Raw genomic sequence first — 27,990 nt, forward strand, 5'->3', positions numbered from 1 at the left:
TTATGAGCTTGGTCACATTGCCATCATCAGAAACCATTTCTTTCTCAGTGCAGTAGCACCTCTCTTTCATCTCGTGGTGGGTTGACCCTGGCTGGACACCAAGTACCCACCAAAGTCACACTATCAATCCCCTCTTCAACTGGACAGGAGAGAGAAAATATACCAAAAAGCTCATGGGTGGGCAGAATCCACCTCTGAAGCCACCCACCCCCCCCCAACCTGGCCACACTAACCCAATACACATTTTAAATAATGAAAGAGGAGACAGAGAGAGTATTTTCATTCTGAAGGAACCTTGTCATCATCCTGGAAGAGATTGCAGCAGTTGTCTAAAAGGGCCACAAAATAGCCACAAAAATTAGAGATAATGATTTCCCTCTCAGAGTAACTGGTATGTAAGGCTTGTCTTCCCCCTGTCACATACATCCCTGATTTATCTCCTCGTCTTCTCCCCTGCTCCCTGCATTAAAGGGGGAGTGGGCCATTGCTGCTATAATGCTCTTATTCCCTGCTAGAGCAGAGAAGATATATTTCAATTTTATGCTCTCCTCAAATGTACTCAGACATATGGAAGAAATATCTTACAGGTGTTTGTATTCTTGCAGATACTCCAGGGAATTGACAACCCTCTGCATTCCAACAATAATCTTTCCCTCGACCTCAGTGTGCTTTATATCTCACGTGGGAGACTGAGTCCTGCCATTAGCAGAGTCAGTGAGAAAGTGGGTGGAAGTTTCAGCAAAATGGGGATGAGACCCTGGGTGTTCATGGTGGGGCTGCAGAGCCCATCAGGGGAGAGCTGTGCTCAGCTTTGTGCAGAGCAGCACTCAGCCTGCTCTGACACAGCCTGATGTTTCCTGACATCTGCAAGATTTGCCTGGGGGATTTGATCCTTCCTCTTATTAATATCAGAAAGTAAATTAGCTTTATATTGCCCTTCATAGCAGACCTTTCAGGGGTCTCCCATCCTTTTCATTCAGCCTGGGTCTCTGAGGGAAAAACCCAGTAATAACACACTGGTGTGATGATTAGTAAGCACATTTTACATAATTACAGTGTTGGCATCTCAGGGGGGAAATGAAAGTTTGTGCTGTCCCTTTAACAGGACAATTTGATAATCCTCTTAGCATTTTCTCTTTTGGCTGATAATATTTCACACAGTTTTACTTTGTAAAATATTCCTAAAGGGAGGCTTAAGCAATAATGCACAGATTATGGAAATTACTCTCATTAAATATAGGGAGAGACTTCAGCAAAGCCATGAACTCCTTCAAAACGTGTAACCCCCATTAGGAGCTTCATTTAAATGTTTATTCACAGAGCACTAAATGTTTATTATAGAACATTTTATTGAAACATAAATTAAAGAACCCTAATTACACATATCACAAGTGTTCAAACAATATGCATTTATCAAGACTTAACTAAAGATCAGAGGTGAGGGGAAATGCAGTTGTGCTTTCATTTGCATCTCAGCAACACCAAATTTGCACAAAAATACCTGGACTAAGTGACTCTGAGAGTAGGCCACAGCACAGGCTCAAGGCAGGTGCTCTCCAGCTATCCCTGAGCATGTATCACCTTCAGAGGCCCCTTCATTGGTCATTCCCTTCTGTAAAAAAGGCTGAGGACTGCCAGGGTTTTGGGTTGTTTCTGCAGAGTAATGGTTGCTGCTCCTGCAGGTCTGCCCATCCTGCCCACTGTGAGTGCTGGGAGGGGATGGACAATGGAGAATGGCAGGTGAGTGCATGAACCCTCATTCCTAGCATTGCAGACCAGGTTAGAGGTCAGGAAATGGCAGTTCAAAAGCACCATCCAACCTTTATTTCCATTTAGTTTATTCATTTGCTGCCTTTCAGAGGATCTCTTAAGAGATATACATTCAAATCACCACTTCCAACAAACAGGCTTATTACCCTTATTATGGTGCCAGTTTTCTTGGGTTTGGGGCTGAAGGGGAGGGATTGGCACTTCTCTTGAAAATGCTTAAGTTGCCTTCAGCCATGGAAATTATAACTGCAGATATCAAGTAGGTTTAAAAATCCTTCTGTGCTTGTTTTCATTAGGTCTACATCCCTTTTCTAGCTCATCCACACCTAATTTCTTTCAAACTTCATAGCAGTTGACATATGCATTATTTATTGAGAATGCTGAATCTGCACATTTCCACATCTACATGTTTGAAGATTTACTCTGCTGCAAGTCCCCCACTTGGTTTGGCTTCTGATATGTTTGCAAATTCTCTTCGTTTTTTTGCTTTCCAAAGTATGTGATTTCTGTACTGAACAAGTATCTTGATACTTACACTTCCAGAGGCAAGTCCATGGCATAAATGTTGGTAGGGATCAAGGCAAACCTTGATTTTTCCTCCTGAGGGTGTGTGTGCAGCACAGTGCAATGCAGATTTACACAAGTGTCTGCTGAAAGGGCACAGCTTGGTGGCACATGGACAGCCTGTGTGACCTTCTCTCTCAAGACTTGTTCCAGTGTCTTGTTTTCTCTCTTTCCATTCTCTTTCTGCACATTTTTGATTCACAGAATTTCGACCTCTTTTTCATTCTATCAGGAGCTTCAACCCTCACTGCTCTCCAGTGGCTCTTCTAGTCCATCCAAACATCTGTCTCTGCTCTTTCCTCTGCTGCTGGCCTGGGCTTTCTGACACAGATGTGGATCCCCTGTCCTCTTCCAAGCATCAATCTGTTCCCCTGCACAGCCTGCTCTCAAGCCTGGCAGTCTGAGCCACTCCTTTCCATCTGTGTCATGTCCTCATGTTTCTCATGATGGCAGAAAAGCAAACCTCAGCTTTGTGTTTTAACAAACAGAGCCAAAGGTGTTACAAGAGTGGGTCAGTCCATGCATCCTCCCTGGGTTTGGAGCAATCCTCACCCCCAGCATGGCAGAGCTGCCAGCAGGGAAGGTGACACTCAGGGTCTGCATCTGGGCAGCCTTGTGCACAAGGTTTTAGTGAAGCTGGAAAGGAAAGTGCTGATTCCTAGAAATGGGGCATTTTTGTAGGAAAGGAATGGTTTCAAGTAGTTTCCTGTCATGTTTTACTATTTTACAAAAATTAGTTCCTTTAAAGTGGTCTGTCTTTGACTAATTTATAACTCCTGGAAATGGGGGGAAAATAATCAGTACTAATGCTGGCAATAATTTTGAGGGCTGTGAAAACTGAGTGTTTTAATTGTCCACAACTCTTTTCCTAATGTTGAATACTACTTTTAAAATTTTTTTTAATTTGTTTCTCCATCTCAAACCAAAACAGGACTCAGAAAAACGTCAATAACTCATAAATACTCACTGGAAAGGAACTGTTTTCCCACAAAGATGTCTTTGCCAGTGCTTGCAGGTCAAGGGCCCTGGAAATGGGCTTTCAGTGCCTAGAAAGAGCAGTTGTACCAAGTGTGCCTGTGGCTGGTGACACACCGGATTTTTGGGGACAGCAGAGGGAGTGCTTTCTGTTAATGAGCTGTGGATATACAGGCAGGGCTTTCCATGGAATAACTTTGTAACAGGGATAATTGAGCAGTTAATCAAGAATAGCAAACAAGGGCTCCATGGAAGCCCAGTTTACAGAGAGGACAAAATTACTCTATTTTTCATGTGGCTATCTCTGTATTATGGTTGATTTTCTTTATCGCCCACTAACAGTCTTACTTGGAGAATGGTTATTAGTTTGAAATTCCTTCAGTTAATCTGGTAGTTTAGAAGAAGCATTATCACAGCCTCCCAGAGGAAGCCCCTGTCTCTGTAATGGACAGGACACTTTGCAGCAAGTGAGGTCTCATCTGAAAACCACCATCCTTTTTCCCAGCAGAGTGGATGATGGGGATCTCCAGGCCAGTTGGTCTTGCTGCCTGGAGCTGCTGATTCCCTTCCTGCTCTTCCTCCTGCCTGGCCACAAGCACAGCAGGGACAGATCACAGCCTTTCCTGACCTCGCTGCACCATGAGACTGGAAACCCTCAACTGCCACGCTTTGACTGTAGAAAGAATGAAGAGTAACAAGGGAAAGAAAGGATTAGCTGCTGGAAGACATCTGGTTTTGCTGCATGAAGGCACAGCTCAGCCATGTTCTGCTTTTGCAGATGTAGGGGGAGCAGCACTTGCTCTGCCAGCGTTTTGGCAGCACCACCATCAGGGTTGTACAACCCTTTGCCAGCTTTCATGTATTCACCCTGCAGGAACATTTATTGGTAATAGACCCTGGGTGCTGAGGAGCTCATCTACAGACTATTATCTCCCTTTCCACTGGAAGCTGAGCTTTGTTGCTCTGCTAACCAGCACAGCAGCTGAGTGAACACAACATAATGTTCATGAGTTATTGCAGGCAATGTCCATGTCCTCCCCATTGGTGTGTGGCAGGGTCATCTGCTCTTCACTATTCCAGTCTACCTGGGAGATCTCTTTCAGTGTCTATTTTTGTCTAGTATTTTCACTTTAAATCCAGGGCAGTGGTGACACATTGGTCATTTGACCGTAATTCAGTGTATAAAACCAGCCATAACCAGGAACATTGCTTTCTGCATGGCCTTGAGCGCTGAAGTAAAACTCACCTGACCTGAATGCTTGTTTCTCCAACAACACATGCTCCAGGTCTTTTGGCTGAGGCTATCTGGGCGTTTTGCAGCCCTGGTTCACTGGAGAGGGACTTTAGTTGTGTAATCCCACAAATACCTGTGCTGCAGCTGGATTTCAGCAGTGGTTGGATGAGTGTGCTCCAGAGTGCCCATGAGCAGCTCTGTGCTCCCACAGTCCTGATTGGAATGCCATGGAGTTCATCAGAGCATACTCTTCCTGCAGTGGGAGGTCAGAGGCATCACACTCTGGCTCTGGCTCACGAGTTCCCTGTGGCACTACAGATTTGTTCCTTGCAGTACATTTTCTGATGCTCTTGTCTTCCTGGGTATAAAAGTCTTGGAGAAACTTCCCTTATGAGTTATTTTGCATCACCTGATAATTCTCACCATTAGGGGTTTCTCAGCCTGAGATGTTATTTTGAATGTGAAGCAGTGGGAACTGCAGTCCCAGCCCTAGAAAACTGTCAGTCTAATAATTTTAATTTTGAAGATCCTATAAAATCCAGCTCCCACAGCCTCCTTCCAGCTACTGCTGTTCTGGACACCCTTGGAAATCTTGCCCCCAGTATCAGAAGCAACTGGTGGGGCTCAGGCATCTTTAACTCACACGTTGTCACTGTTGTCACACCCAGCATGTCAGTGTCCTGCTTCCCCCATCGGTGCCTGACGAGCAGGGAATGGAGCTAAGCAATGCAAACGTGTGCCTGCATTTTTCTACCCTGATGTGGGTGATATTGATTGGTCCATTAATGTAAATATCTTGGCTGTTGTGTGTTGCTTTCCTTGCTTATTCATCAAAATAATGCAAAATGAGGGGAAAGCAATTTTTTTGGAAAAAAATGAAATACCATCAACAGTGATTGAATACAGCCTGCTGGAGTGTGGTGGTGCTGTCTGCCACCCACCAGTCATGAGGATCCCCACAATAACTGGGAAAAAAAAATTGGAAAGCTTTATTTTGACAATTTTAGTCAATGCTTAGATGTTTTCTGTTCAAGCAGTGTTTTGATGGAAGATTTGCCTAAATCTGTTTGTTTGGTTGAAAAAAAAAAAAGCATCCCAATGTTTTCCTTGCATCTGACACATTTCAGTCAATTGCAAATGGGTTTTTTGGATGGGCATGTTTTTGTTTTGCTTGGAAAACAAATGGAAGGAAGCAACTTTAATTTGCAGGCACCTTGAAGTTATTTTTGCCACTGCCAGTCAGGGAGACCTCCCTGTAGCCAGCAGTGGATGCAAAACACTGAGACATAAACAAAACATCTGGGATGTGAATATTCCCACTGAACCAATTCACAGGTTGGAAATTGAGCTGGTGCTTAAGTGCCTTGGTGGATTGAGGCTTTAGCAGTAACAAATAGTACTAAGGAGTAAATATGATCAATTAAAGATCTCCTAATGAATCAAAATATCAGCCTCTCCGAGCTGAGAAGGCCAGAAGCTGAAAGGCAGATTAGAGAAGGTGGAAAATCTCCCTGTTCAGTGTTTTTGACTACGTGGTAGCCACAGCTCTGTGCTGCCTGTATTTCTTGGTAAAACTGAAGAGAAGGAAAATACGTGAGACACTGTTGCTGATCCTGTTTGTTTCTGTTACACAAACAGTGGGGAGGATCCAGATATTTATTTATGTTCCATGCACAGAGGTTAAAAAAAAAAAAAAAAAAGGATGGCTGGAAAAAATTACTTTCTTTTATTGATTGTTGTTACCTCAAATCTCAAATGTTGGAAATGTTCATTTGTTTTGTGATACAGTTGATGAATTCTGCTCTCCAGCCTGACAGTGAGAACATACATGTAGGAAAGGTGACTAACCCCTGGGAATGTCCCCACTGATGCCAAGTGGCCCATATGCTATCATAAAAGCCTTTTCTTCTTTTTTTCCCCCTCTGATCATAAGAGCCCATATTGGGTGGAAGATCACATTGGGCTCATTCATTACCTGCTGTGCTGCTCTGTGCATCTGCAGTGCAGCATCTCTGCACTGAGCTTTGCACTACATCCCTGCGTGATTTCTCATATTGCACATCGTCTGCCACGGCTATACACATCTTCTGTGTGTGTCCTGGAACATCCTGCACCAGAGATAAAAATTACTCTTAAAGGTGGCTAACCTTCTGGGGAATGGTTGTTGATAGCTGGTATTAGATTTTATATATATCATCAAGAGAAATTCCTGCAAATTGATACTTGTAGCAAAACTCCCATTCCTTGTAGCAGAAGAGAAAGAAACTGACTGGCAGATGAACCGACTCCATTCTTATGAATAAATTTAAAATCTAATGAGAACCACAGGTGTGAGACAGTAGTGAAATTTTACAGTACCCCTGCAAACTTTATTCTACACTTTTATTTTTCTTGAAAGTCTGTCCAAAAGCGAAATTTCAGGCCTAGGGCTACTGAAAACCATCTTTAAAGTTGCTTTGTGATTTTGAGCAATACATCATACGAGCAGTGATGTTCAGATGATACATTGCACTAATACATCACTGGAGCACTTTCGCTCTTATGATATATTAGTATAATACACTATCAGAACACTATCACTGATATATTACTCAAAAACACAGTTTTTGACCCTCAAGATTCACCCTCGTCTCTAGTCTGAATACAGTGAAAGCTGTGGATAATGATAAGAAAAAGAAATCACATATTCAATATCTCTAGGGTAAAGCTGAGAAAAAAAAGTGTGGTATTTGAAATATTTCATTAACTGAAACATCCTTGTGATTTCATTTTATTCACTGAGCAAATGTTTTTATGGATAGAAGCTAACACAATATAGGTATGTTTGAATTTTCTTACAAATAGCCTAAGAAAATCTTTTTTGATTTCATATTTCATTATAGACTTAAGCCCTGTGTTGAGAATGTTTCAATGAGGTGCAGGAGTTTCAGCTGATTTCTACCTCATCAAATTGAATCAGGTGCAAGCTATATAAATTCTATGCTAAGCATTTGGTGCTGTTTCTGATGCAGTCCTTTTTTTTTTTTTTAAAGGATTTAGGCACCATCTAAAAAGATCTGAAGATGCATAAATGTGATCTGTCACTCAGATTATTTGCTGCCTCTCCTCACTGAGGTGTTGGGGTTTTTTTCCTGAAGAATTATTCTCAGTTGTTGTTTTTCTTTACTCAAAAGAGTGAAAGACAAAGGGGAAAAGAGAAAAGAATGCTTTGCAATATTGTTAGTAGCTGGACTTACTGCAGAAAAGTACTTTTTCCAGTAGAGTTTGGGTCTTGAGGATCTTGAATGGCCCTTCCTTTATGGTATGAAGAGAGTGTAAGAAAAAAATTGTAATAGTAATAACAAAACATCAAGATGCCAAGTGTGTTCTTGCCCATAGTTTTGGTTGTTTTCCCCAAATCACTTCAGCACCTTTGATGAAAATGCATCACCCTTCACCTCCCTCCAGAACCAGGTAACCCAAAGCTGCCTGTGCACTCAGACCCCAGCTCTGCTGCCCCGTGGGCAATGGCCTGTGCCAGGAGAGGGACAGGGGTACACTCCTGCTTCAGGCTCTGCCAAACTGGGCTCCTAATCCTTGTGCCTCACAGGTTTTGGGCCACCTGGCACTCTATCCCTGCAGAGGTGTCCCCAGCATGAGCCTTGCACCCCTGGGGGCTTCAGCTTGTTGTATTCGGGCTACAGCCTCTGGGGAGGAAAGGAAACAATAAATTTTATTTAACCTTGTGAGAGGCATTGTCCTCTTCTGTCAGCCTTTCTCTGCAATGTGGCAGCAGCTCCTCTGTCGCCAGGCATTGAGCCCTGAGCCAGGCTGCCCACACGAGCTCTCCACCCCATCCCATCTCTGACACCTTCCAATTCCCATCTGTCCCAAAGACACAATGCTCAGGGACATCATTATTTCAAAGCTGTGGCTAAAAACATCTCTGACTGACAACTATGAATAATTCCACAGAGCCCCTAAACTTCCAGGCATTTCACTCTGGAGCTCATATAATACACCAGGGCTGCTCTCTCATGTTTTTCATCTTTTGTATTCTCCAAAGAGTGGAGATACAGTTATGGAACAGGTTAATGTATTTTCCTCTGAAAGTAATGCTGTGGGAGCCGGTGCATCGTTACATGTGTGTGTTGAGAATAATGCTGACAGTTCAGAAAAGAAAGTCATGAACTTGATAATCACCATTATTTTGTTTCGTATTTTTAGCATGTTCATGTCCATGTCCTTCCAAGGAGGGCTGGAGACTTCAGCAGGAATGATGATGTCTACGAGGAGGTAAGAGTTACACTCCATTTCTTCTTCAGAGTTGGCTTTTCTGTTAGTAAATCACATTAATGGTCCAGGCTTTGCTGTGGGTGGAGGTAGTCAATGGCATCTCTGCTTTTTCATTGCTTGCAAAGACCCTGTGATAGTACGAGGAGCTCTACTGGGATTTCCTTGTGAGCTCCCTCTCTGAGGGAGGGCACAGTTGACACCTTTGGTGCTTCAGTCTGTCACTGCATGCAAGGCAAGGTGACATCTCTACCAAGAGCTGTGCTCTCTTGTTTTGAGGGCACAGGGAAAAAGGGTGACCACATGGACAGCCTGGCATGCAGGGAGTGTGTCCTTTGCCGGCTGCTCGCCTGGGGTGCCAAACCTCCCCTTTCCAACCAGAGAAAACACAGGCAGCTTGCTACAACTCAATCACAAATTGCCTTCTGGCCTCATTTTTGTAGGGCTCTGCTCAGCTCTGGACAAATCCCATTGTAGCCCCAAAGGTGGAAATTAAAGAGCAACTCTGCATATAGATGGAATATCTGCATGTGTGCAGATTGTGCGGCAGAGCTCAGCTCATGAGCTGTTCCAGTGTGACTGAATTACTGCCTTTTGTTTAAATGAACAATTGTACTGGCATTAACAAAAAGTTTCCCCCAGCTTGACAGCTGTCTCAACGATTCTATGAGAAAATCTCACTATTGTTAAATTTACGGCTTGTTCTTAGTGGGTTTGGTAGGATCCTCTATCTGAAATATGACATCTCCTTCTCTTTCTGAAAGTAATTAATATAAACTTGTTCAGTGCTACTGCAATACCATCTGCTTGAAAGAGAATTCATGGCATTTTCTGCTTTTGTATTTTTTCCTTTGTGATAGCTACATGATGACAAGTCCCCACTCACAAAAAAATGATAGTGTGTTTTAAAGTTTCTCAATTACTTAAATATGCAAAAATGGTGAAGAAAGTGTTTTACTGACAAGTTATATGAAGTGTAGTGCCTGAAAACCCCACTAATGAGGGTAAAACCTTAATGAGACTGCTGAGCAAGGAGATCCAATGGAAATAAATGATGGCAATCTTTGCTGGGGTGGTGGTTAAAAGCAGTTGTGTGAGGTAAAAATTAACACAGAAAGGGTTGTCAGGTATTGGAAAAGGCTGTTCAGGGAAGTGGTGGAGTCATCATCCCTTGGAGGTGTTAAAAGATGTGTAGATGTGGCTCTCAGGGTCATAGGTTAGTGGTGGCCTTGGCAGTGCTGGGTTAGTGGTTGGATTCAGTGACCTTACAGGTGTTTTCCACATAAATGGTTGTATAGTTCTGTCATTTTTTTTTTCCTTTTCACATGTGTTAAGTGGTTTCAGAAGCTGCATCAACCCACAAAATCTCTTTTCATTTCTGTCATATTTACAATTCCATTTGCTTCTTTTTTAACACATTTATTTCTCCCTTGTTATAGCTAAACAGAAACAGGCAAAACTCTGTTAATGAACTAGACTATATATTTAGTGTTGTTAAATGAAAAGGGGTGGCAAATTGCTGAAAAATTTCTTTTTTATTTTGTCATTCTCAATTATAGCAATTGTAGGTGTTGCTTTTAGCAAACATAGGAAGCATAAATATTTAGACATAGATGTGATAATGTATCATTTAGCAGAAGAATGTATAGCCTCAGAGTCTAACTAGCTATTCCTGAGCACAGCAGAGCTAACATGCTTTTGTACAGACTGTAGCTGAAGAAAGATTTCATCTTTTTAGGATGCCAGGGAAACAAAAACACATTTGCTGCTATAAAAAGTTTGGTGCAAAATTCTATTGCTGTCTGGATTGAGGATGGAGGGACTTAAGCAATTTGATATCATAAGTGAAAAAGGCTATTTTGAAAAATGAAGAAGGGACAAATTATTGAAAATTCAGCTGACTTTGGAAGTCATTTGGAGCTTATGTCAGTACAGTAAAAATGTTTTGATATAATGCATCTCTGTGTGATGTCAACAAGTCATATCCCTTTGACAAGCAGATACTTTAAAAGATTTAGGAAGATATGTAGATCATGGTGGGGCAACAGGCTGGAAATCTGTGAGGGATAAAGTACCATTAGGTGAGATGTGGGTGCTGAAGAGAGCTTTAAATCTATTTTTCATGAAATTTGTACTTCAAAAATCCAAAACCTGTTCATAAACGACACTTCATTTCCATGTATTTGAGTGATGGATGGAGTTGCAGTTTAGGCAGCAAAGACCACCTTCCAAAATCATCCCAACAGCCTTTTCCTTGTACTATGTGACATGGAGGCTGATCATCCTCCCTCAAACAGTGTGTGCAGTTGTAAAGCACACCCAGGATAAGTTGTGCATATTGCAGTGCCTGCTTTAACTACCACAGCTAAAGGTTTAACAGCAATTGGGAGCAATTTTCACAGACTCTGGATCTCAGTCCTGGCTCCATGTGTCTTCCACAAACCCTTTCTTTCTATCTGTAAATGCCTTTGAGCTCTCCCGGCTCTGCAGTTGTCATCTGTACATGCTCAGCAGATTGCTGATAAATCCCATTGCTCTGAGTGTCTGACAGTGAGAGGAATGCCCAGATGCTGAGACATCAGTCCTTTCAGGAGACTTCTAGAGTTGAGACAGCCAGAAAGTGCTTGCAGTCTCTTCCTGTGTGCTTAATTTCTCCCATTTGGTTTCGGAGTGACCACTCATCTGATGGAAAAGGCAGAAGAAAGCAGATCAGGCTGTTCCCTGCTTAGTCTGTTTACTGGGCTCTGAGATTTTCAGGCTTTTGGCTGTGAAGCTCTGACACAGCCCTGTCTAAAGCAGCTTTTAAGTGTAAAGAGTACAATTAAAGGTAAGGTATTTCTTAGCACTTGTATTTTAATCAGGTTTCTGATGGACAAAATTGTTGCTGATTTCTGGATATATTTTTAGAACTGTAGTACTGGGACATTAATTGTAGAAGGGATAAAAGAGAGGTTGACACTTTTTTCACAGCACTGTCTCTAAGGCATTTCTTGGTAGAATGTGACACTTAATATTTTAGGTTTTTGTACCTCAGTGCATACGAAAGAAGTCACTGTGCGATTTTTCCAAGATACAAAGAGAATCATTAATAGTAAAAAAAAAAATTTGCATTTAATGTTTTAGATGTATTTCCTCTGTATCTAGTGCTATTCCTTGGGAGGTTATTTCCTTGGAAGTGTTACCTATCCACTCTCTGGCACACTGTTGTGGAAAGCTAAAGCTATAGTTTATCAGTTCTTACATTTCTCTGCAATTATTTGAAGCCTAATCCTGCAAGTGTGCACATGCCAAAGTTAAATTGGTCTTACAGAATTTTTATAGGATCTGCCCCTTCATGTTTTACTATTGCTAGATTACTTTTCTCATCTTCATCTTGAGTAGTTCTTACTCATTGATTCACTTTCTTTTTTGGACAGTAGAACAATCACAGCTAAATATTAGGAAAACTTTCCATTGGAATAGCTCTTCATACCTCTGTGTTTTCTGTTTGGTTTGAAATAGATTATATTTTACATTTATTAATCAAAGAACATAAAAGCGTCTTATCAAGTAGTTGCTTGCTTTGAAATAGATGAGTTCTTTGCTTTTATAAGGGAATGTCACAGTGACTGATAAGAATTTGGTATATAAGAATGAACACCTTTACTGTAGAACAGCCCCCTGTGTTGTTGCAGTCAGCACAAGCACTGCAGTTGTTGGAGGTCATCGTGTCCAAGACATTCAAGAGCATTATCCTGAAATGTCTCAGCACTCTCAGGCGTCTGTGGGCAGCCCTCATTCAGTGGGTGTTTGAGAAGTCCATAGCACAGCCTGTCCCTGGTCTCCACTGAGTGGTTAGCCATTACAGCAATATAAATAACATTCATCATCCTTTAGGCTGGCAGGTAATAGCTGCACTGGGCCACAGAGTATGGGGCTTTCTCAGAAAGGAAGACTCAATCAAAGCTGCGCACTCCTGTTATGAGTGCTGACCTCAATAAGTTAATTTTGAGGCTGACAGTCTCAGATGGGTAAGGGCAGCCTGGCCTCTCAGTGAAACCCTGAGCATCCCTGGCAGGCAGAGGTGTGTTTTGTGGTGCACTCTCCTGTTACTCCCCAAATTCTGGGTTTCTCTTGGTGCCTGGAGTCTGCTCTAACAGATGCAGCTGCTAATCCAGGGCTGTGCATGCAGGACATAAAGTGCCCAGCTCCTCTCCAGCCTTGCTCTCATGCCCACCTCATTTCACTGCCTGTCTTCAGTTCCAGTCCACCCTGGAGAGCACTGGAAAAGGGGAAAGTGTGAAAGAGAGAGGTTAACCCAAACCCCTGTGTCTCCATCCCCCTCTGGCTGCCAGACCTGCATCACGGACCTCTTGTAATGAACCTGAGTGAAACTTCCTAGTGTGAATTCTTCAGTAATTTATGAGATTTTGTAAAAAGCCAGCAAAAGAATTCACTTCATGCTGTCCTTCTTCCCCTCTGGCATTCAGGCAAGCAGCGAGAGAGTCACTTAGGAAAAGATATTTTGACTTAGTGATCTCATTCAGCACGGTATGTTAAATCATTTCAGCAAGAATACCTATTAGTAATCATTTCCAGTTCCAGGGAGGATGAAGGAGGCATTTTGGCATATGAGTCAAGAACCTGCTGGGCTGTTTCTTCAGGCTGGCAAAACAGGGGAACTGTGGTGAATTCAGAAGTTTAGTCAAACAAGCCTGAAGTTTAATTCTCCCTGAATGGCTTTGACTGTGACATGCCATCACTCCGACCTGCCGACAGCATCCTGCCTGCTGCTGGGCACAGAGCCTGGCAGAGGGCTGGGAACTTGCACAGCTGCACTGAACTGCTTGGGCTTCAAGGTAAGGCATGAAAGGAAAAGATAACTAAGCCCTCATCCAGGTCCTGCGAGACAAAATGGAAAGGTGCCCAACAGCTTCTGTGAGCATCGGATTGAACTATTCATGAAAATTAATGGCATGCAGAGCTAATAGGCTGTTCCTTGGCCTCGAAATTATATTGTACCTTCTGGGAGCATATTGTAGCCTGCTGGGAGATCAGTCTGCTGCATCTGAACTCCCTTGGGGCCAGATTTTGCTCTCTCTCTCTGTGCCCTGCATGGGTAAACCCATGGAAAAGGACAGAAGCAGGACAGAAACTAAGTAGTTTTGGGGTGGGTTATTTAAAAGCTCTGGTTTTCCCAGGTACAAGTTTATTTCCCACTCTTTTGATGCAGCATGAAAATAAATTCTTCCCAGTAGGTTCTGGATTTTGTCCTGGTCTTGCCAATGTCGCTTCTTCTGACTGCAAACATCAGAGGAGGTTCTCCTAGCCAAGCAGTATGAGCCTTTCCCAGTTGCTTTCCTGAGTCTTGTGATATTTTAGTGACTCCAGCAGGACAGGTCAGATGAACTGTATGTGAATATTTCCAGCTGAGAGTATTGCAGTAGAAGCTAGAACTGTGCAAATGATTATGGTTTGGATGTCATAGCTGGATGGACAAAAAAACATTTTTAGTTAACCTGAAACAATTTCTTTTTCCCAATCAAATGAATTTCCTTTTTGTTTTAAACAGGATAATTTATTTTCTGGATCATAAAATTTCATCTGATTAGGATTTGAAACCCTCTGGATAATGCTGGCATGCTCTGCAAGCTTATTCCATGTCCTCAACCTACATAAGGCAAAACTGACAAATTTGTCAGTAAGGCCCAGCAGCAATACTGGGAGACATCCTATGGTTACGTTTATCTCCCTAGATTAAAACCCCATTGTTTGTGGTATTTTCTGCCCTTCCCAACCCTGTTAGGTGTTTCTTAATTGGACACCTGAAATCTCTGAGACCTTCTTGTACGCTGTGTGCATTGCTGCACTTATTTCAAGATAGCAGGATATCATATTCAGATTTGATTAAGAGCCATTTCATTCACTGTGATATCTTCCCCAGGATCTAGAGAAACAGAAACAGCTCAGCTATAGAATCGAATTAGAAGTGGTTGAAGGTTTCCCGCTAAGGCAGCCATCCCTCATCACACCCATGCCCTTTCCACCTAGGCTTTGTCTGGAAGGCAATGTACATTTGGCATTTTACATACCATCCAGTAGCCTCATTGCCCTCTACTCTGGCTGTCTCTCTGCATTCCATCACTGCTCTTGATGCTTCTTACCCTTGTCTGCCTCAAGGTTTTTACAATCGTTTTCCTCACAGGTTAAAAGATATCAGCTTCCAAGAATCGCTTACATGCCATCTATAATATAGTAGATGCAAATTTTTGTGACCATTGCAAAGGATCTCTTGGCTCCTTGTGTAGGATGTTTATTGTGTTTAGCTCATGGAGTATTTGCTCTTTTGTGTCCTTGATGGTACTTCATTGGCAAGTGACTTCGTGACAAAGAGCCTCCAACCAAGGACAAGTTGCTGATAAGAGGATTAAAGTGAACATGGTCTCTGAGGTCTGTTCATGCTGTCAGTGCTTGGACTTGCTCAGCTGCTCAGATGCTTCCTGTGAATTCCCAGTCCTGAGGTAAAACTGTCTCCAGATCTCTGCTTATCCTTTGAGGCAGTGTAAGCTGAATTCATGCTGGTGGGGAGAACATGCCCCATTAGCATCCTAGGTACTCAGCTTTTTGGAATTGATGATATGGAAAGCAAACAAACCTATCAGGGAGTTGCCATTTTCCAGTGAGATTTTTCTTCTTCGAATTCAAACGTTGTCTTAAACTTCAAATGAAATGCTCCTCTGGGTTCTCTTTAAGGTTCAGGACATTGGAGCAGGTAGTTGGTAAGCACAAACCAAATCACACCAAAATGCAGTGCAGACCTGGCAAGAGATTGAGCCCATATGATGTCAGGAGAAGTTGATGGTAAAGGATGGGAGTGGATGTTAGCTTTTACTGGAACGTTTTTGCTAGGAAAGCAATGCAAAGGGCACTGTTGCCACACTGGGGAAGTAAAATACTTCAGTTTCAGAAAGGAAATTTTTACAAAACATTGCAGCAGAGTGAGAATGTAGTTTAACAGAGTGTTAGCATAATTGTGCACAATTTGGTTTTATTTAAATATGTTAAGCACCATTGTTTCTTTTCCTGTTAAGGATTGACTCTGGTGCTAGGTTGCAGCAGTTTTCCTTAATTGCTTTAATCCTTGGCCTTAAGAAAATGAATACTTTAAATTTACACTTGTTAAGTACACTGCTAATGAAAAAAAGGCTTTAGCAATCTTTGGCAGACCAAAAACTATATGTAAAAAAAAAAAAAAAAAAAAGAGAAAGCGAAGAAGAAAAAAAAAAGAGAGAGGGAGAAGCTAATCACCAAACCATTCTGTTAATGCTTATTTTAATCATCTTGCCTGCCCTTGCTGGCAGACAGAGCCATTCGGCTGCAGAGGCAGGAGGCAGCGATCGCCGTCAAATGGCACTGATGTTGAGAATTGGGCCCAGGAGAACAATTTGACTTGTCAGTTTATATAGACATAAAGCTTCATTGTTGTGCACAGACACAACTGGCTTTTTAAAAGCCTATTTCCCTCCTGATGATGCGAGAATCTGCTCCCCTCTCTCCTACTGTTCTCCAGCCCTCAAATTTATTAGGCAGCGTTTGCAGCCCTGCTCAGTGTTTCTGTGGTGCTGCAGGGGCAGGTGGGGTCCAGCAGTGCCATGAGCAGAGCACAGTGACCAAATGGCCAGCTTTGAACCACAGGTGCTGTCAGGGCTGGGGGAGTAAAGAGCTTTGACTGCACGCTGGGTGATGTCTCCTCAGAGAGTTTTAACATACCGATATTCCTGATGGAATATTCTCTGTGGAATTCAGTGTGTGTTTTAAAACGCACAGGATGCTCAGAAGAGAGGAGCTAACAGCATTTCCTTGGGGGGCAAAAATGAAACATCTCCAAAATTCAATTAATTACCAGAAATGTATGATCTGTTTTCAAAAACAGCTCATGCTGCTATTTTCCATGTGCAGGAAACTTTTATCTTTCTGACAACTAAGAGTTTGCAGTTAGCAAAGTGTGCTTACAACTTCTTTTGGCTGCCTGTGCCTCCCCATGCTGCAGGGAGCCCCTGAGAGGGTTTAAAGTAGTGCAGTGCAGTATTTTTCCCATTTCAGCTTTTGCATCCTGCAAATTGGAGAAAGTGACAACAGGTGCCCACATTGAGCAGTGGCATTTCCTGCGCCAAGGAAAAGAAAGCTTCAAAATCCTGCTTGGCTGAGTTACTGCCTAATTATAGCTATCCAAGCACAGGTATTCCGAAAAAACAGGGAAACAGTGAAATAAGGCAGCCTTTGTCCCACTTTGCCTGCATAGCTGCAGCATTGTGTATGAGGCTGGCGAAGAATCCCTTCCTGCATTTAATTGCAAAAATTGATCATAAGTTTGTGGTAAACATATAAGCAAATCCTACTAAACATTTGTGTCTCCCTTTTGCCTCTGTAAATCACTTCTGTGTACTGGTGTCTTGCTTCTAGGGATTGTAATCTCTGTGGAAGTGGGAAGGTATTGCAATAATAGAGTTTTAATGGAAGGCCTCTTTCAGAATTTCTTTTTTCCTTGAACGATCACTTTTTTCTTTCTTTTTGTAAGGAAAAAGTCTATTCTCATTCATTACATGGGTGTCTGCGAAGGGGCAAACGCACACAACTGCCAGGTCATGTACAGCACGGGCTCTGTGCAGGGTTTTCTTCAGCTGAAGCATGATTGGGAGCAGTAATTGAGATTAGCTCCCCAGGAGATGGGCCTGTGCTCTCCTCCTGTTTTTTTTTCTCAGTAAAATAGTTGCACTTAATACATTTAGGAGTAGACTACAAGTGCTAACATACTTTCTTCCCAGACCCCTGCCATTTCGTGGCGGGCTTACTGAAGAAATAACAATACATAAAGCTGCATAAACATTTAAGGTCTTCGGTGTCTGCTGCCACTGCCACTTGCAGGTCTTCTGTTTGAAGATAATTTCATTTCACACTTTTACATCTAGAGTGCCTGTTTTTGAAGACCTCAGAGTATTTTTTTTTACATATAAAATGAAGTTTCCTCTTGCCTCTGTGAGTGCATTAAGAAACAGCACTTGCAGGTCTGATGCAGGGAGGTGAAGGGACCTCATGAAGTTCTGGAGTGAGTCATGGCAAGACTGCTGAGTGCAGATACATCCATGAATCCTTGAACCAGCAAAAGGTGGATTGATGATCCATCTACAGCTACATGGAGTAATCCAACACATAAAGCTCATGCTTCTCTGCAGGAAAGGGTGGCCCTAAGGCAGCTGGTAGACATTCCAGGATGTGCTCCCCACCTTTGAGCAACACTGAAAACATGAATGACTCTCAAGAACTTTGCTTTCATGTTAAGGGTTTTTCCTGAAGAGTAATACTACTGGCATTTACAAAGTCAGATTGTCACCTGGTAGTGCACTGGCTGAATTCAGCCAAGGCCTGTGAGCAGCAGCAATTGCTGCTCTCTGAAGGTGAACACCTCAGGTATTTTAACAAGGGCTGACATGTTCACCCAGCTGTAGAAAAGGGGGTCTGTCTTCACTGGTGTGGTGTCTCCTGGCAAATGCTCAGGGAAAAAGTTAGAAGAATGAGCATATGTATGAAATGTGCCAGCTTTTTGTCTCCAGAAAGGCAGATTCAGGGAGTCCTTATCCATAAGTGAATTCTCCGGTGGTTTTCTAAAAAAAGATAAGCAAAACAGCCATTGACTTTCAACAAGAGGCAGATGTCTAAATGCCATCAAGACTTTGGAAAAGCCAGCCCTTCATCCTCTGTATTAGGTTGCAGTGGCAATATTGACACTCAGTAAGATGTTATTGGCATGTGATTTTCTCTTTTCATCTTGCACAAGGGCATGAGGCAGAATTGCCCTCTGCTGCTGTGTGAGCAGAGGAGCTGTGGATTGATGTGTCAGCACTTCGTGTTTCTGGGTTGTTTTCAGGAACATGTGCAAAAGGGAAATAACAGCAGAACAAGGACATGGTGCTGGTTAGATAACGTGCTCCACTGACATCCTTTACTTTGCTTTTAAGAGTGATAAGCATAATGAAGCTGAGAACAATCTGGTGTTTTTCCACCACTTTTAGCAACCTCTTGTCATTTTAAGCTGCTGATGTTTCTTCTCAGGTGCTACCTGGTGATCCTTTTTTACATGTTTATTACTGTTGCTTCTTCTCAAGAAATAAATTTGCTGAAAGTAAAGAAAGTTGCTCATTAGGGCAATGTAATTAAGGGAAAAGTAGACATCATGCCAAGTTCCGTTTTCTCTACAAAGCGCCACCTTGGAGATTGCCTGAAACTCAATTACTCATTGCTATGCTTATTAGGGAGAACAATATGCTGAAATGATCCCTACTTCTAATAACCTTGTTTTCTACATGTGAATCATGTTAATGCTTTTTGCTTTAGTGCCTTAATCACCATGTATAAAATGGGTCTTTTTCTAGAGGGGGAATGGGGAAGGTGGGCCACGTGGTGGGTGTTCTCGGAATTGCCACTCTCTGTGGAGAGTTTCTTGTTTCCTGCTGGTCCACAGTCATTTTTGATGGCTTTTGTGGATGGAAGTGCCTGTGTGTTGAAAATATCTAAGGGAGAGAGAGGGAAGTAATTTGTTCCTAAGCAAAAGAGATTGACTGGCAAAGCTTCACTCTCAGAGTGGAAAAGAACTGAAGAAATGTGAGGCTCTTCTCTCCTTGGTGCCAGTCTCCATCCCTGGAATTGTTCAAAGCCACATTGGATGAGACTTGGAACAACCTGTTCCAGTGGAAGGTGGCCCTGACCATGATAGAGGAGTTGAACTAGATTATTTTTAAGGTCCCTTCCAAATCAAACCGTTCTATGATTTTACGATAGGAAGGGGTGACTAGTCCAGGAGATTAGTTCAAGTACTGTTAGTGTCTTATATCCCATGTGAATTACCATCTATATATCATAGGAATACTCAGAAATCCCTGTACCTATGAAATGTTGTGCATTCATCTCAGAAGGAAATGCATGGCTGTGTAGTTAACCATTCCTTCTCCTTCTTTCCTGTCAGAATATTTCAGTCCCTTTATGCAGAGCACAAGCAGACATGATTGAAAAGAGAAGCCTTACCCTTTGATGTTTATTTGTTGCATTATCCACTTTTCATGGCTCTATTATTCCAGAATCCTATTGAGCCATTCATTGCCAAGTGGAAATTTACACTGCTGTCAGTAGGGTATTTCTGCCTCTAAATCACTTAATTTGGCCCCTGATACTTAACTTGGGGCCAGATTATCAAGAGTGTTGAGCATCAGCTTTCTGAAGGTTTAGCACCTCCCACTGAGGACAGATTTTCAAACCGCTCTACACAGAGCAGCTCCTGTTGTGACCCTTTAAGGACAGATTTGCAAAAGAACTCAGCAGTTCCCTCTCACCGAGCAGCTGAGCCCTTTCCAAAATCGGTCCAGCTTTGCTTAGTGCCAGGCTGGAAGATAAGGACTTTTGAAAACACAGCTTTTAGCAAGCTGTCTGATATGGAAAAACACTAAGTTCCAAACATTGGGAAGGACTTGAAACAAATCTTTGAAAAGAGACAAAACTCCACGTTTCAAGATGTGCCAATTTTTACTGACCGATAGAGGGGCTGGAAGAAAATTTTGGGTCTGAACAGGTTTTCCCATAATTGCCCACTAGGAGGTTTCCTGCACATTCTCCTGCAGCAGCTGCCAGGCAGGATGCTGGAGCAGAGCACTGCTGTGCTGAGGCAGCACGGCAATTCCTGTGTTCTCAGAAATGCATTCACTTAGCAAAATGTGATTTGTAAGCAAAGTAGCACAAAGCAGCCATTCTTCTTCTACCAGCCTTTCTGGGGAATAAAAAACCAACACCAACCCCCCCCCCCAAAAAAAAACCCCCAAAACAAAACAAAAAAAACCAAAAAAAACCCCACAAACTACCAGAAAAAACCCAACAAAACAAGCAAAAAAAAAAAAGAAAAGGAACATATTGATTTGCACCTTATAAAAATAGATTGAATTTTCCTTTTGAAATTTTAAACCCAGGATTCAATTCTCTTGCTTGCACTACACTGCCTTCTTCTCCAGAGAGCCTTTTCTGGTGTGGCTAGCAAGAAAAATCTCCATAGAACAGTCTGTGTAAGCTTGGAAGCTTCTGGGTTTATAGGTGAATGTTCTTCATGTGAAGTTACTGTAGGCAGGTGGCAATGGAGGCTGTGATGGGGAGAGAGTGTTTCAGTATATAAAATTCAAGACTTTAGGCTTTAACCCTAGGCTCCCAGGAAGATAGTTCTGTTAGAATTCTGTGTTTCAGAAAACTGAAGCTGCACATCCTGCATGTGTGCTCTGGAAGGTGGGTGTTTCCCTCCCACATGGGATCAGGCAAAGAAACACTAAAGCCTCAGCAGCCACTTTGGGACCTGGCACAGCCCAGTGCTAACCAGACTTTTGGTTTAGGTCTCCTGTGCTGCAGAAAATACCTAGAGAGCCTTGGCACATACAGCCTTCAGTCCTCTGAGACCCCTTGTGAACTTAGGATGGGCTTTTCCTTTGCTTATCCAGCCCCACTTGGACATCAAGTACATTTTAAAATAATGAAATACATGTAAAAGAAATAAAGCAAAGGAGGAGGTGCAGGCTTGCTAAAAGGCTTTACTGCTGTCACAGGACTGTGCTGGTTCTGTGATTATCCCTTGCCTTGTTCAGCAGTGTATAATTTAATGATTGCATCCAGGGCATGCTATTAACTTTCTTTTCTACTTCTGCGACCCCAAAGCTCATTAATTCTTTCTCCTATTCCCCACTTGACGCGTGTGTATGTGCATGGGGAGGGCAGTGGCTAAAGAAGTGTTATGGATTTAATATCTTTGCTTCATCTGCCACATTATAGCAAATGACAGTTGATTAGGTCTTTCTATAGATCATTACCAATTGTTTTCTACCTTGCAGATACTGCTATTACGACAAATCTATCATATCCTAGAGATCCTATGCAGCTTGTTATTTCTGTGTGATTTATTACACTCGCAGTAGAAATGTTGTTAGCGAACATTGGGGAAGCAGTGAATATATTGAGAAATATCAATGTATCCTCATGTTCTGGCTTGCAGTGACAGTCAGTGATCCATCTCACTGACACTTACCTTGTTAACATTTTGATCAGATGGCAAATTTGTCATTTTTCCTGGTAACAAGTATAAGTTTGTACAAGAATTGCAGAAACATAGGGAAGATAAAGGGCCCCTCTCGAAGTTTTTTCCAATGTGATGTAATCAGTAATCTTTCTGGAAAATGAAATAATTACTCTGTGAGAAAGCTTATCCACTAGAAAATGTGCTGGTGTTAGAAAGCTCAGATTTCTCTTCATTTGAGGATTGAATGAGTTCTCTTTGCAGCCATTACTGACACATTGATTAACACACCAAACCAACATGAAATGATAATATAGAACAAAAAGGTTTACAGTCAGATTTCCTAGCCTTGATTGTAGTGAGGAACACAAAGATCTTGCAAGTAAAAGTGAAGGCATTATCTCTGGGAATAACGGAGTACAAAATACTACAAACACACCTGCAAATTTCTTCTAATCTTCACACTCAAAGCTTTTTCTCAGCTGGGCTGTCGGCTCCACAGCTCTCCTGCTCCAAAGCGTGGGCATGAAAAGTGTGCTCAAAACACAAGTGGGCTACACAGGGGGAAATTACCTCCCCTAATGTAATACAGTCATCTCAAAGAGCCAGTGACTCATCTGACAGCCCACAAACAGGGGGAAGGGGGCAAGAGAAAGAGTGGGATGTTGCCTTTGGAGAAATAGAGCTGTTTGCCATCTCTGTGCATGGCGTTAATAAGGGCTTGTCCGTGCAAGGGATTGCACATGGCAGCACTGACACAAAATCAGAAAATCAAAGAACCATTTAGGTTGGAAAAGACTTCTAAGATCATAAAATCCAACCATGAACCCAGCACTGCCAAGCGACCACTAAATCACATCCCTAAATGCCACATCTACACATCTTTCAGGTACTCCAGGGACAGTGACTCAACCATTTCCTTGGGCAGCCTGGTCAGTGCTTAACAAACCTTTCAGTGGAGAAATTTTTCTTAATATCCAATCTAAATAAGCCTGGACAGAGGATGTGTGTTTGACTCAAGCTCCAATTCAGACCAAACCAGACTAAACCCAACAGAAATAGCCCTTATTTCAGGACTTGCATGAAAGTTTCTTTCAATTATTTTTTCTCACTTTTCTCCAATGAAAACTTGGCTGCATTATTTCAAATGGCAAGTTTGAATGTGCCAAATGTAAGCTCTCAGTCAGTATGATGAAAAAAAGCAGGGGTCAAGCAGTTCTTCATTTTAACCTGATAGATTAAAAAATACAGGCTTGGTAGATCTTGAGAGCACTTGGGTGAGAGTTTAATTGAAATGATACAGCTTTTCATTCTCATCTTCACCTAAATGACTTGGGAGATCTGATCCTCAGCTGGTTTTGGTTTTATCTTGTTGCTGCTTTTCTGACTTTCTTTATAGTGTCAGGGTGTAAATGTTCTGAACAAAGGCTCAGATTGTATTCAGAGAGCACACACAGAAACTGAACACTGCTTCAGCTGTGTCATTTTGGGCATAACAGTATAGCTTGGAATTGTTTAATTCTTCTAATGTTATGCACAGCAATGCAATAGTTCAGGCACCACAGAACTCGAGGAGCAAGTCTCAGTGTTCTGCATCAATTTGAGAAAGCACAATGTCATCTTCTACAAAGTCTAATTGTTATGATTAATATTTAGCATAGGGAAGTCTATGTGGAAGGGCACAAGTTACATCTGCTTGCTGAATTGAATGAGTTACTGATTTTTCATTTCCTTTTATTTTCAGCATAACACTGAATAGCAGAAAATGTACAAGAGCGTATTTGATATAGCAATATCTCTTGGACTAAAGGCTGTGCCTCTTACAAAGCCACTCCAGCTGCCTGGCCTGGAGGAGCAGGTGGGCAGCAGCACGTTTGCTGTTTGCTGAATTGTGAGCTGAGGACTTTTAACGAGGAGACATTGAGGTGCATCAGAGGTGCAGCTGCACCAAACTGCAGAGAGCAGGCAGATGATGCAGGAATGGGGCTGATGAGGTGATGGGAGGCAGGAGTAAGTTCTGGAGAGGGGTAAGGGGTGGCTTTGCTTCTTGAAACCAACTGTGGAAAGGGCATCTCACAGATCTATTGGACCTGATGGCACAGTCTTTCTGTTTAACAGTGCAACAGCATAATTGCAACTGCCTGAAAACTCTGCCTGAAAACCTGCACTTAGTAAGTGCTTCTTCTCACTGAAAACAAAGGAGCTTAATTAAAAAGGAAGAAAAATACCAAAATTCCAGCAAGTATTGCTGAAGAAGCTTGGGCAGAACATTTTCTGAGAGAAAAGCTAATAGTGATACAGGTGCAAGGAGAATACACAGTGAAGTAAGTTTAACAGAGCTGGTTGACAAGATATTGCTGCAATTTGTCTTTGGGATCACACAGAAAGCTGACAGATTTCTCTAGGTCTTGGTGACATTCATATAAAAAAGGTTTCCTGAATCACCAGCTGAAATTTCAGACAATGGCTTCTGATAAAGGGATGTCGGAAAGCTTCACCTTCTGAAATTGGTGACTCATTTACCATTATCCTCATTGAACAGCTGAGATCTTTCCTTTAGGAAGAGAGATGAAAAATTATCTTTGAATGTACCATATTGCTTCCGATTCCAGAGAGGAGCAGGGAATTAATATTGAGGATGGTGTTGCAGTAATTAGTTTCAGATGCAAAGGGCTGAAAGTAAATCCCAACAAGCAGCAAGAAGGGGATTCACCAGCAGAGCAGCTGGAGGGTGGTACTTTTTTTTTTTAGAATATGCAATCAGTGTTGTTCATCAGTGTTTTGCTCCTTAATAATTAGAGCAAGATTAAAAAAAAAGTAGGCAGTGCAGATTATTGCTGGGAACTCATTTATGGCTGTATCAGGAGTTAATGCTGAACTCTGAAGGTGGTTAACACTTTTGACTGACATAGCATATGGGGGTGTTTAGTGCTTGATGGTGGCAATGCAGACCACCAGCTCCTGTTTAGTGGCTGGGAGCACATGTGCCCACTCAGGCTGCTTGGAGTCCAATCCCATTCCTATTTAATGCAGTGTGAAGATATATTAAGCTTGATTAGCATTAAGCTGGGTTCTTGAATTAAAAATTCTCCATGGAGTACATGTAGCATAGCAGAACCCTCTCTTTCCTCTTTATCTAAGTGGCAGAGCTCCTACTCTTGGGCTATTGGCATCTCTCTTTTGCTGTCAATGACACAAAAAATGAGGAATTTCCTGAGACTGAGGACCTTGTTTTATCAGGTTCTGGGGTTTGCTGGTTCTTGGCAGAAGAGTGATTTATCAGACTGCATGTTATGAGCTGGCAAATTGCAACTTGTGACTCTCTTAGGAGTTTTGTTCAGTCATTTAGGTTTTACCCATTTCTGAAATAGATTTTTTTAGTCAGCCCAGCTTGTTGGATTTGCAAGGAACAAACATGTTCATCCTCCAATTTCCATTAAGGCAGGCTTTCGTTGCCTTGCATTTCATTTCAGTACCATAAAAAACAAAACCCAAACCAAAATAAACCAGCACCACTGATGCACCAAGAAAGAAAGTGTCATTTTGTAAACATCTGTGGCTTTTGATGGCTTTGCTGGTGGCCTGGAAAACCTGGCAACAGACTTAGAGTGAGGGCTCCATCCTGTGATGATCCAAAATAGCAGTTGCACAGCCTGGCAGTTTTGATATGCATAAAGCTGAGCCACAGCCCACCTTGGGAAGCAGAGATCAAAATCTCAGAGACTTAAGAGAACCAGTAAGGAGGCTCCTCACTGGGACCTCTGCATTTGCAAGGAGTTTTCTTTAGATTAAACACTATTCTTATAAGAAATCCGGCTGGGTGCCCCTCAGTTTCTCAGTTCAGGTCCATGTCTGCAGTGCTGGTGTTTCTCCTCACCCTCCCATCTTGAGGGTGTGCAGAGGATAAAAGGGAGAGAGAGCTGGGGGTTCTGGCAGAGTAGCCCTGCTGGCATTTCCAGGCAGCAAAGTGAGATCAGCCACGACAGTTCCTTGCCTTGAGCTCTCAGTTTGCTGGGGTCCCTGGCTGGCAGCACTCCCTCCCTGCTGATGCTACTCAAACATTTATTTCACACTAAAGGCTGGTTTCATTTAATCATCAGCATGCTAGGACTGCTATGACCTCCTTTATAATTTATTTGTTTTACCAAGAGTTGAAAGATAAATATCATTTCAGTACAAAGCTGTAAGTAGCAAGATTTCTGTGATTTCTCCTCCTTCACACATCCTCAGCCTTATCCATAGATACCTGACAAGGAAGCAGCAGCAGGTGCTAAAACAGTGCATCTTGCCAACAGTAAGATAGGCCATCATCAAAACAATGTTTTTGTTTTGTGTGGGTTTGTATTTCTTATTTCTGGCATCCAGTCTCAGTAGGGAGGTTTTAATCTGAAGCAGAAAAGGCCTGGACAGGGTGTCTGAAAGCCAGACTTTTACCTAGGTGGGTCAGGAGAACTCTGCACACAAATGAGGTTTTAGACAAATATTGAGTTTTGCTCATTGCAAGCTCGACAGCCCACTTAGCACAGTTCACTGGCCCTTGCTAATGGACGTGTGGTAATGTCCTGTATCTCTCATAGCCATGAGTTCGGTTTTAATGGATTTGAGGTCACTTGGGCTGAGAAGTCCATACTTTGACTTCTTGCTAATAGTGCTTAACATTTCTATGAAACTTCATTGTGTTTCTTAATTTCTTAGTTACGGGAATATCACAGTCGTGGCCCTGCTGAAATGAGGATGTAATGGATTCCCCTGTCTGCCCCCAGTTTCCACTCCTGAGAAAACCTTCCCTTGGGAGGGATGGACTGAGGTTGTTGTGGGCGTGAGATACATAACTTAGCCAGGATTCACAAAGAACCAAAAATGTTTTTGTGGAACTGCTGTGGATTTTATGGTTGGTTTTTGCTCTGTGGTGGGCTGGCAGCTCTGTAGCATGAGCTGAGTGGCTGCCCATGTCTGTGTGGTGTTAGTTGTCTGCAAATGCCAGATTGTCTTGTCAGGAAATCAAACCCACAGAATATACTTTCATTGCCAAGAATTATGTAAAGTTGCTTTTGCTTTGGCGTTTGTTTTTGGGATTTGTTTTGGTTTGTTTGTCTTTGATTTTTAGTGGGCAATTTTTTGGGGTTTTTTTCTGGGTTTTGGGTTTTTGTTCATCAGAATAGGAGTTCTACTTCTATCTTTGCCTTGCCAGGATCTCTTGCTTTCATTTCTATCCTGGCAGAGCCAGCCTGACTTCATTTTGCCAGAAATCTGACAGCACTTCTTTATTGCAGAGTTGTTATCAAAGTATTTTTTACAGCAGGCAGGGGACACTGGTGGATCTCAGGTGCCCAGAGCATAAACTGTGAGTGCCACAGAGAACCTGCAGGTCCTTTCATGTAAAAATTCAAGTTGGTTTGCACAGCAATTCAAGCAGGGGTTTGCTTAGGGTGGAAATGCACAAATTTGTCGCATTTGAAATTATTTATTTGATGTGGTGCTTGTTTCTTTGGTGTGGTGGCCCTTGGCTGGTGTCCTGGTGTGGTACAAAGAGAAGTAAATCTTCTCTGCCACCATTTTTCAAAATATTTACCACTAGAAGACAGTACTCAATTTTAAAAAGCAGTGAGGGCTTTGCATACCAGGGCATGTTGGATTCAAAGGATATGCAGTGTGCACATGGAAATAAGGGGTTAAGTCAGGTTGTTCACTTTTGCTGCAATTACCAGGATGGCTGCCTGCATACCCAATGAATACCCCCAGCTGGAAAGATTTTAAATAGACTGGGCTAGATACATGGGAAAAGGAAAAAAAAAAAAAAGATGAACTGATGGGAGCATTTTGTCAGGATGATGGACTGGAAAATACAGCAGGTATTTTCTGTCTTTTAATGTACAAGGCTGTGTAATGCAGTTGGGCTCTCCCACCTGAGGGACGAGTGTGCCAGTTGGCACCAGGCTCCCCTCTGGCTTGGCATGGCTGCCTTTCTGGGCCAGCCCTACTGAAGGAATGTGATTTGCTATGAAAAATGTGTTGATCAGGCTTGGTTTTGTGCCACCAGGCAGATTAGTGAATTGCCTTGTCTGCCTCCCATTGCTTTATTCCAGCCAGCAACATCTAA

At 42.4% G+C, this 27,990-nt stretch overlaps 1 protein-coding gene across 4 annotated transcripts in view; it reads left to right on the forward strand.

Moving 5' to 3' along the window:
- Window positions 1-27,990, forward strand: part of FHIT (fragile histidine triad diadenosine triphosphatase) — a 521,244-nt gene that overhangs the window by 431,507 nt on the left and 61,747 nt on the right. For all 4 annotated transcript variants that reach the window (XM_085072421.1, XM_085072423.1, XM_085072422.1 and 1 more), the window contains one exon: window positions 8,750-8,818. In XM_085072421.1, the coding sequence (XP_084928547.1) occupies window positions 8,750-8,818 (69 nt within the window). The remainder of the gene's footprint in view (window positions 1-8,749; window positions 8,819-27,990) is intronic.

The sequence above is a fragment of the Lichenostomus cassidix genome, chromosome 12 (genome assembly GCF_008360975.1).
Source record: "Lichenostomus cassidix isolate B80296 chromosome 12, HeHo_3.0, whole genome shotgun sequence".
Classification (NCBI taxonomy): domain Eukaryota; kingdom Metazoa; phylum Chordata; class Aves; order Passeriformes; family Meliphagidae; genus Lichenostomus; species Lichenostomus cassidix.